The following is an 11,236-nucleotide window of genomic DNA, read 5'->3' as shown; positions in this document are numbered from 1 at the left end:
CTAGAACCAGCTTGTGCTTTGTGGCTCTGGTGGGCAGCGTAGGGGAGGAAGTGGGGGACCAGATGCTGGCAACAGGTCTTCCAGGCCCTGCATTTTCCCCATTGTCATGTTAGTCTTTGAGTTGACAACCAGAACAACGGCTTCTTAACCTACCCCAAATAATTTTGATAATCTTCTGTTCTCATCCTTTTTTTCTCCTTTTTCTTTGCCATCTTGTCTTTGGAAGTATCAGACCTCTGAGGAAAGGCTATTGACATTTGATCTGATTATCATTGCCAGAGCCACAAAGAGAAATTTTATTTCTAATGTTGTTTTTTTTGTTTTCCCCAACAAGAGGCTTTCTGTTTGTATGTTTGGAAGAGGACAACATATTTGGAATCTTGAGATCTCAGATCTCCATAATGAACAGTTTGCCTAAGAAATCATGAATCCAGATTAATCATTTCTATTCCAACAAAAATGCAACTCTCTTATTGCCATTCTTGTGTAATCTTATTATTATGCTCATTTCGGAGGAATAGGGAAGTCCTTACCTTGTTTCGTCTTGCGATACCAGAATTTCCTTGAAAGCAAAGTGAACCTGGATAGATTCACTCTCATGTTTCGGCCTGATTTTTTCCCACTGTATGTCCACATGTGTGTGTATGAGTGTGTGTGTGTGTGCATGCAGGCACTCACACACACGCACACTCACACTTTCCTTTCCGCCTCCCCTTTCGAGCTCTTCCTGCCTTCTCTATCATGCGCAGGCCCCTGGCAGCTCGTGGTTGGCAGGAGCACGAACCCGTGGTCAGATGCAACCTCCTGCCTCATGCATTTTCCTCTTGGTGCTTTGGTCAGAACTTCCCCAAGTGGAGTGAAACTCAGGAGCTGAGAAACCGAGTCACTGTGAAAAGATGGGAAATTATCTCCTGCGAAAACTCAGGTGAGTCTTGACTCTTGGTGCTGCCTTTCTTGGGAGAAAGAGAACAGAGATAAGGAGGCTGGACATACACATTTGTAATGGTGAGGTACATTGTGCTTCTAGAAGGTTGAGCCTGGAGACAGCATCCTCTAGGAGCACACAGTGACGCCCCGTTGACTGCTTCTCTTGCTTTACTCTGGAACCATGATAGGTTGCCAGATGTAGAAAACAAAAATACTGGATGCTAAGTCATATTCAAATTCCAGAAAAAATTTTTTTTTTTTTTAGTATGAATGTGCCTCATGTAATATTTTGGGCATTATAACATGGGTTGTACTTTATTAAAAAGTTATTCATTGTTTATCTGAAATTCAAATTTAGCAGTGCATCTTGTAATTCATCTGGCAGCCCTACACAATTGTCACTTGAATTTTTCTGCTCCTCTTTTTCTTCATGAGGGTGTAGAGCTTAACTTTCCATCCATCAGCTTTGTGGGTTGGTATGAGAATGAACAGTCAGGTCCTTGCAAATTATGGATGCAGGATATGTCTTTGAATGCTTCTGACTTTAGTCACACCTTTTTTGGTAATGTTTAGCCTTACACTCTTCCAGTAGTTCATAATTTATAGAACGTATACAGATGACAGGCATTATTATTCTTACATCTTGCTTAATCTTAAATGATGGGCTCTACAGCATCCCACTCCTCTGTCCACTCTCCCAGTCCCCTTCCAGACAGTCTTGCATATGATGTGGCTACATTGATAGACCCAAGGCAAAACTCTCATCATGTGTTTTGTGCTCCTGTGGGCACCATGTAGAAACATGAGTGGACAAAAAGGATATGACCTAACGCTAAGAGACTGAGTGGAAAATCCCAGCAAGTCTTGTTCTGTCTGTTTAGATTCTTCTTGACCTCTCTGTGCAGGTTCCTTACTTATGGGTATGGGGCAGAACACTCTCTGGAATGGTGGCTTATGACCCTATGGTCAAACAAAATAAGTCAGAGAAGCTGTCTTTATGAGGTAGCAGATTGTCTTCCCCACACCTGATGGTTCATGCTGTCTCCTTTCACCAGGTTAAATAGCTCAGCTGTCCCTTGACTTCTTCATTTAGTCTTTCAGTAAATCCCTATTTCTTAAAGAGTTTAAGGGTGGCCGGGTGCAGTGGCTTACGCCTGTAATCCCAGCACTTTGGGATGCTGAGGTGGGTGGGTCAGGAGGTCAGGAGATTGAGACCATCCTGGCTAACACGGTGAAACCCCGTCTCTACTAAAAATATGAAAAATTAGCTGGGCGTGGTGGTGAGCGCCTGTAGTCCCAGCTACTCAGGTGGCTGAGGCAGGAGAATGGCGTGAACCTGGAAGGCAGAGCTTGTAGCGAGCTGAGATGGTGCCACTGCACTCCAACCTGGGCGACAGAGCGAGACTGTCTCAAAAAAAAAGAAAAAAGAAAGCTTAATGGTTCATGGATGGAGAGGGCCCATCAAAGTTCAGGATGAACATGAGTCTGGGCAGTAGATGGAGGAAAAATGACACAATTGTGCTGAGAGGTAAATTCAATTATTTACCCTAAAGAAAAAATGCTTCCCTTCTTTTAAAGTTAACCAGTATTTATGGAAAGCCTAGGTAAGACAATGGTCTTGGTCGCAAGAAAAAATTAAACATGGAAGGAAAATGGATATGGAGGCAAATTTTAAAAATGGATAGGCCCCTTCAAAGAACATCGTACTTAATGACTCTGACTCAGCTTTACGTATATACACCATGGAATACTATGCAGCCATCAAAAAGGATGAGTTTGCGTCCTTTGTAGGGACATGGATGCAGCTGGAAACCATCATTCTTAGCAAACTATCACAAGAAGAGAAAACCAAACACCGCATGTTCTCACTCATAGGTGGGAACTGAACAATGAGATCACTTGGACTCAGGAAGGGGAACATCACACACTGGGGCCTATCATGGGGAGGGGGGAGGAGGGAGGGATTGCATTGGGGAGTTATACATGATATAAATGATGAATTGATGGGTGCTGACGAGTTGATGGGTGCAGCACACCAACATGGCATAAGTATACATATGTAACAAACCTGCACGTTATGCACATGTACCCTAGAACTTAAAGTATAATAATAAAAAAAAAAACAGGCATTACATGGCTCAGATAATTAAAACTGAGAGAGAATTAAAACTTGTCAAGGTTGCCTTTGCTATAAAATTATGAATGTAACATGTAATTTATGATGTCAAGTCATCCGTCATTTCCATTACACCACAATGTCTTCTTTTTAAGATAAGGCAGTTGCTAATGTGTTCTAGGTAGAAGCACAAACAGTGCACTGTAGAAATAAAAGGAAGGAAGGAATGGAATTCTGATTTGGGATAGCAGTAAGGAAGGACATGTTTGAGGAATTGCCATTTGGACTGTGCTGTAAATGTTAGGCAGACTTACAAAGCAGGAAAAGATAGTCCAAGCTGAAGGGACAACGTGTGAAAATGTATGAGTTTCAAGTACACGGTATGACTGTCAATAATTGGAGCATATTGTTCAGAGATGACTCCAGTAGCAGAAGAAGTTGAGAATGAAGTTGGGGGTCTGATAATGAAGCGCCTTCAAAGGCACATAGAAAGTGGTAAAGCAGTGAACATTTATAAGCTGGAGAAAAACGCAGTGTGGCATGTATTTTAGGAATAAATGTCTATGCTCAGTGAGTATCGAGGAATGACACAGAGAAATAGACAACAAGCTCTTAAAATACACCAAAGAAGATGTAGGGGCAAAAGGAAAACTTCCCCTTTGTTCCCTGAAGGTTCTCTGAAATCAGTTGAGAAAAGGCAGATTAATAGGACAAAAGTCATACAAATTTATTGATCATCATTTTATGGGACACAGGAACCTCAGAATGAAGACGTAAAGATGCAAAGGAAACTGTCCATTTCTATGCTTAGGTGCTACAAATTTTGGCTAGCCATGTAGAAATATGATTGGACAAAAAGGATATGACCTAATGCTAATAGAGTGGAAAATCCCAGCAAGTCTTGTTCTGTCTGTTTAGATTCTTCTTGACCTCTCTGTGCGGGTTCCTTACTTATGCATATGGGGCAGAACACTCTCTGGAATGGCGGCTTATGACCTACGGTCAAACAAAGTAGGTCAGATAATGTCTTTATGGCCGGTTCTTACACAGAAAGATAGAGGGAAAGTTAGAGTCATCTGACTAATTTTATGGCTGGCTTTGGGGAAAAGAGGTTCTGGTTTCTATCAATCACCTTGGGGAAGAGGGATTCTAATTTCTATGGCTAGCCCTGGGTAGGAAAGAGTTGCCACAGAGAGGAGGGCAGGAGAAAGAGAGCTGCTTCTGAGGCTTTTATTTTGGAGTATCATTTTCTGAGCCCCAACAAAGAGATGGTAAAGAGCTGAAATTCATTAGGAACAACCAACACGAAGAGGAAATTCAGTGAAAGTAAATGCATTCCCAAGGAGTCACCTTGGTGTGTTTCAGTCATTTGGATCACAGATGTGGTGTTAGAGAAGGCTGGAGAATGGCCTCTAGAACATGGATGCAGAGAGCCTCCTGTTGCCCTGACCCTGCTTGTCAGAGGCCTGTTACCTTGGGCAATACCTAATTTGCAGCCTGGTAATTGACTGCAGATGAGTCTGGGGAAGGTAGCTGCTGCTTTCTAGCCTCTGACTAGCAAGAGGGTGAAATAAATGTTGACATTGTCCATGGGCAGTGTCTATCACATACCCTCTTTAGTCTTTATTTCAAAATTCATTCAGTTCTTTGAAGATTTTATCCTCCCATATAAATTTATACACACATTCTGAATTTGTGTATTGTATAAAAAGTGTCAATTTGAATTTTGATTGGGATAACATTGTGAATATAGAGATCTATTTGCAAATTCTTCTGTGTTTATGCTGATATACTATGTATGTATATATATATATATGTGTGTGTGTATATATATATATATATATTTTTTTTTTTTTAAGATGGAGTCTTGCTCTGTCACCCAGGCTGGAGGGCAGTGGCGCCATCTCAGCTCACTGCAACCTCTGCCTCCTGGGTTCAAGAGATTCTTCTGCCTCAGGCTACCGAATAGCTGGGACTACAGGCACACACCACCATGCCCGTCTAAGTTTTGTATTTTTAGTAGAGACGGGGTTTCACCATGTTGGCCAGGCTGGTCTTGAACTCCTGACCTCATGATCCACCTGCCTTGGCCTCCCAAAGTGCTGGGATTACAGGCGTGAGCCACTGCTGCTGGCCTATGAAGATATACTATTAATACACCAGTCAAAACAATTATTTATAACCACGTTTGTTCAAATCTTCTTTAATGTATTCTAATAGAGCTTTCACTTTTTGTTTTTCTTTTATTCCTTGTTAGATAGATTTCTAGATACCATATGCAACAGTAATAAATCTATGAATGACATTTTTTCCTAGCCTGTTATTGTTGGAATGTTATTGATGACTTTGTATCCACTAGCCTTGTTGAATTTCTCATTTTTTTTCCATGGCTTTTTAATCCTACTGGGTTTACATAGTTAATATATCATCTATAAAGTTAAAGATTTTTCTATTCTTTTTTGTTTCTTACAAATCTTATAGGTATCTTTATCATGTTTTATAGCATAATTATGTTTGACAATGTCAGAATTCTTAGGCATCATTGTCTTATAACTGATCATAATAATTTTTTTCTAAATTTGTTTTCATTAAGGTTGCTGTATATTTTTGACATTTATATTTGGCATTTATGTTTTTGGCATATTGCCTCTATCAAAATAGGAGATTCTACTTTTTAAAAAAATATGTAGAGATGAGGTTTCACTGTGTTGCCCAGTCTGGAGTGTAGTGGCTATTCCCAGATGCAATCAGAGTGCACTACAGCTTTGAACTCCTGGCCTCAAGTGATCTTCCTGCCTCAGCCTCCGAAGGAGCTGGGATTACAGGCATGCACTACTGCACCCAGCTCTTCTGAGGGTTTTTATTGTTAATAAGGACCAAACATTATCAAATGCATTTTTAAACTATTGAGATAACCTCATGAGTCTTCTCTTAGACTTCTAAAGTGGTTAATTGTGTTAATAAATATTTTTGCTAATTACCTATCTTTTAATTTCTGGGATAAAACCCATTTGATTGTGATGTGTGCAATTTTACCATAATTTTAGATTTAGTTAACTTATATTTTATTGAGGATTATTGCATCTATTTTCATGATTGAATTGGACCTGTGATTTTTAAAAATTTGGTTTATTTAATTTGAAATGAAAGTTTACCAATCTCATTAAATGGGTTGGCATCATTTTACATTTTTCTACTTTCTGGAACATCTTATATATGAGAGAGTATATTTGTCACTTGAAGTTTGGTAAATTGTGTATGCAGCTGTGTAAGCTGGAATTTTTTATTATCGATGGTATTCATGTGTCAGTTTTTTATTTCATTTTTCCAAGATATTACTCATTTTAAGCCATCATGTTTATTATAAATAATTCTTCATCATGTTTGTTGTATGTCTGTAATACTTATTCTGAACTTTCTGTTTTCATTATATTTTTGTCTCCATTCCTTATTTCTTTAGTTGGTCTTTCCAGACTTTTGCTGTCTTACTGATATTATTCTAAGATATGGTTCCCTATCATATTTATTTTTACCCACAACTTTCTTGTTTCCTTTTTCTTCTCCCAACTTCTAAAGATAAATGCTTACTTTGTCATTATTAGTCATTTATGTTTTCTTATGAATGTATTTTAGCAAGCTATTTTCTTCACACTTCACTTTATCCTTCAAATAGTTTTGTGTAGCTTGCATTATTATTTTATTCTGTGTTTTTAGAAAGTTCCTTTATGATTTCCTATTTAACATAAGGATTATTTAGAATATTACTTATACCTAGACATGTACACTTTTGGTTATAGCTTCTTGGGTTTTAATTTTACTGCTTGATAGTTGGAGAAATCGTGTGCAAATTGCTGATTTTGGGGGATGTTTATTAAGACTTTCTTTGTGGAGTTATGAAGTCATAAGTCAACATCCAACATTTAGAAAGTTTAAAAATAAGAAGAAAAAACCCAGAAGGTATAAAAAAATTACTCATAATCTTAATTATTTGGCCAAGATACTTTTAAAGCTTAGTAAAATACCTATTTTAAAAAACAATGGAGTAGTAGTTGATTTATTAATTCGGTCAACAAATTTTTGTACATCACCTATGGCCTGATATTATCTGAATCCCTCTGGATTAAGAAAAACACTTTTTACTTTATTCACAGTAGAATTTAGTATCCAGTTATGTTCAATAATATTAATGATGTGGAATTCCAATTAGGTCCGTACTGATGCTAAGTACTTTCCTGTCTTGTTTTCAACTTTAAAATACAAACGTCCTTTAGATGTATAAGTCAATGAATCACTAATAACCCCAAGGACGATTATTTTACCAAATTCTTTCTTTGTTGACCAGTTTAGGAAGATGGAATCATGAGAAAACTGAACTCCAGGAAAAGGGGGAGAAAAGGAGACACTTAAATTACTTTTTACCTGATTTACAATCTACACTATTAAATAAACATTACATCCAGATTTGACTGTGATTGAGACTATTATACCAAATCTCTACATCAGCAACTGATTCTATAAAAAGCCCCCTCCTCTATAAATTGATATTCCTTTATGTTTAACAAATATATTCTTTGCTTAGTGGCCTTGTGTGTTGATATCTAGCAATGTTTCTTGAACATATACGTATGAGCTCTATTCAGGGAAGGCACTTTCTCAGCGTTGGTTCGAAATGCCTTCCCTGAATCCTGCTGGTAAGCAGAGGTGAGGCTCTTGCATGCAAAGCTACCTAGAAGCAGAAGGATAGACCAGCGCTCCAGATGTGATAACAGAGGAAAAGAAAACCATGAAAGAAATGCTATGTTTGAACAACTGGTGGAGTAGAAAGTTTGATTAACCAAGTCACAAACACAAGCTGCTAACTATTGTGTTAACCATGCAAATCACCTGATTTCTCTAACTTCATCGTTTAGTGTTTGCCTGATTATCATAAAGATGATGATAACTGATGGCAAAACACCAAGAGTAATATGAAAAAATCACCTTTCCTGAATGTATGTAAAGATCCCAATGTCTTAAGTGCACATGAATGACCACATGCAGCAAGGCCCCGAGAAGCTTGCTGTGGTTCAGCGGGCCCAGACTGACAGTCCTCATAGTCCACAAAGGTGTGTACAAGCAGCTCAGCTTGCCTCAGGTTGTTGCAGAAGTGGCGCCTCCCTGTTGTTAAGGTCTTTCTAGCTTCTTGGGAGCTCTCACCTCTTCTGGAGATTCAGGAAGTTTGCATGTGGGGTCACAATAAATCCAAAGACTGAGAGAATCAGAAGTCAGACTATGGACATTTTGTCCCATCAGAGGCCTGGTTTCTGTGGTTAAGTTCTGAAATGCATTCTGTCTGTGACTGCTTGTTGATTTTGAAGGAAAGGGAAGTTTGTCAAAAAGAAAAGGCAGGTTTGGTTTTAATGGTACAGAAAGTTAGAGAAGAAGGTGAAAAATGTGGAGGGTAGTAACAATCTCTCTTTTTTCTTTTGTGTTTCCATATAGTTGTCTGGGAGAGAATCAAAAGAAGCCCAGGAAAGGAAACCCAGATGAGGAAAGAAAACGGTAAGAACAGAGCATATCAGAGTCTTTTTTTTTTCTCTGAGATTACTTCCAGAGTCTGTGCCCCACTCGAACTAACACCTCTCAGGGCCCCTGTAACAGAGTTCTTTGGTGATTACCTGCATGACTTGGCAGCAGGTTAGACACTGACTCTGTCTAAATAAGAAAGACAGGGTGTTAGCCACGTGTTTTGTTTCTATTGATTATATAATGCGAGTGTAGAAACATAAAGATAGAATAAAGGATGTCTGGTTTTGGTTGGTTATATGCAGTGGCTGTATTTCCCACCTTCTCCTCACAAGTAGCCAGAATCATCTTTGGAAAACGTCTCATTATGCCTTTTCCTTGCCTGAGACCATTCAATGGTTTTTCACTGCATTCAGAATAAATGCAAACTCTTCACCAGGGCCTACAATTCTATTAGGATTGGATTCTGCATCTCTCCCATGTGGTTCCTCAACCTCTACCTTCACTCACTATCTTATATGCATTTTCCTTTTATTTGATGTTCTTCAAGCCACCAAGCTCAGCCTCACTTTAGGGCGTTTCTACAAGCTGGTCTTTTACTTCACAATTAAAACAAATTTCCATATTTGCACTTGGACTGATTGATAATGTCTCCTCCTGGAGATGCTGGCCCTCATGCCCCTCTCTGAAAGATTATGGAGGAACTTTGCTTCGGCACCCCATGCTTTTATGGCACTAGAAACTACCTATATTTGTTGTGGCCTTTATCTCAACTTGTAGCTCTATATGTTGTTTGAGCTGTTTATAGTCCACTTCCTTCATAGACCATACGCACTTTAAAGTCACATCTGTTTCACTTGCTAGTGTATATCTGTTTCTCAACCCTCACAAGACACTCAATGGAAAAAAGATAAAAAATGGAGTGGAAAAATGGTAGATATCTAGATGTTGATATCTTGCCTCAGCTTAGATGAACAGAAACACCCTGCTTTGTTGGTTAACCATAGGCTTTTCATATTTTTGCACTAAGCTCTTTTTTAATCATTTCATCTCAATGTCTTGGTTTCTGTCTCTGAGATGGCTGCTTCTTCTCTTCCATGGTATGAAGGGGCAGAGGATTGAGGAGATGAGTCAGGTATCTGTTGGTGATGTGAAATGATGTTTGCAGGCATCAGGCCCCTCCTAAATGTTTGAATAACACTTTCCTGCCAAAGGAGAGAGTTGGCTTCATGAGTCAGCCCTCAGGGACAGTGGAGTTGGCTATGCCTATCTTGTGACCCTGTCTCATGCTCTCCCCACTCCCCCCACTCCCCTTATGGTTTGTAGCTGGAGAGGAGATAGCAATGATCTGGTGATGTTATTGAACCAAGGTTCTTTTATCAGCTGCTGTGAATCAGTTCTGTATAGCGTCTTTTAAAGTAGACTTTTAATTTAGGCATTTACATTAGACGTTTAATTTAGGCATAAACTAGTCATTTAAACTAGGCTTTTGTTTCATCATGTCTAAGGTGAGATCTGCACTAGATGTCATTCTCTAATATTTTTCTGTTAAAGGAACTGAAGTGTTAACATTTTCAAATACCAGCAAGTCTTTATTACAAGCAGACAATAACCAAATGTAGATAAATTAAATGTTGTTAGGGTTTTCTCATGCAAGAAAATTTTAGGAGCACGACTCATGGAACTTTCACTAGTCAGCATGGTGAGGAAGATCTGAGCCATTTTACCATTCTAGTCAATTGCAGTCAAATATGTGTTTCACATGGGCTGAGAAGTCAGTTTCCTTTTTGGCTAATTTCACAGGATGATGTCTATTGAATAAAGTTGAATCTTCTATATCTTCCTGAGTCAATTTTGATTATTGGATTCTTACCAGAATATTATTCATTAAAACATATTTACAGAAAGGACAGTATGAGCTCTTTCAAGTCACTTGACTTTTAAAATGTAGGCTTATAGAGGTATAGTACAGTAAAATTCACCCTTATATATACAGTTTGATAAGTTTAGGAAAAACGTACACAGTCATGTAATCACCACAATCAAGATACAGAATATTCCTACCATCCCTCCCTTTCCCTTCGACCCCTGGCAACCACTGATCTGATTTCTGTTTTGCATTTTTTCCAGGATGTCATAGTATCATTGCTTTTATCTTTATTGCATTCTTATTTTTGCTTTCCTTAGTTTTTAAAATTATTGCTATTCTAATTGTTTTGAATTCAAAACTTAAAAATTTTGTTCTCAATTTTTCTTGTTTAGGAATGGAAGCATATATGAATATAAACTTTCCCTCTAAATAATATTTTACCTGTATCCTATGTGTAATTAAAGGAAATACTATTATTATCTAATATTTTGTAACTTTTAATTTATTCTTGGACCTGAGTAGTTTTTAAATTTCAAATATTGTTTTGTAGTCTAAAATATAATTTAAATTTTATGTCATTGTTACCAGTTTCTGTGTGGCCTGTGTTATTTCTGCTTTATGGATTTTATTAAGGTTTTCTTTGTCCTATATGTTAACTTTGAGACAAATTACTTACATTCTGTAAATTTTGGGTTCTTCATATGCAAAATAGCCTTAAAATACTACAATTTTAGCTTGTGTTTATGGAAAAAGAAATCACGGCCTATTTCATCAGCACAGTGGCTGTCTGGCACCAACACTCAATACATACTAGCTGG

General features: G+C 38.1%; 1 protein-coding gene across 1 annotated transcript in view; it reads left to right on the top strand.

Annotated features, from left to right (window-relative positions):
* The first annotated feature begins 325 nt into the window (after positions 1–325).
* GCSAML (germinal center associated signaling and motility like) overlaps positions 326–11,236 on the top strand; it is a 28,980-nt gene continuing 18,069 nt past the window's right edge. The window contains exons 1-2 of the mRNA XM_033197160.1: positions 326–925; positions 8,525–8,584. Coding sequence (XP_033053051.1) covers positions 897–925; positions 8,525–8,584 — 89 coding nt within the window. The 5' untranslated portion in view covers positions 326–896. The remainder of the gene's footprint in view (positions 926–8,524; positions 8,585–11,236) is intronic.

This window comes from Trachypithecus francoisi, unplaced genomic scaffold, assembly GCF_009764315.1.
Source record: "Trachypithecus francoisi isolate TF-2019V2 unplaced genomic scaffold, Tfra_2.0 Lachesis_group5, whole genome shotgun sequence".
NCBI classification, from domain to species: Eukaryota; Metazoa; Chordata; class Mammalia; order Primates; family Cercopithecidae; genus Trachypithecus; species Trachypithecus francoisi.
Note: the sequence above shows the minus strand (reverse complement) of the source record. Positions and strands in the feature narration are given on the sequence as shown.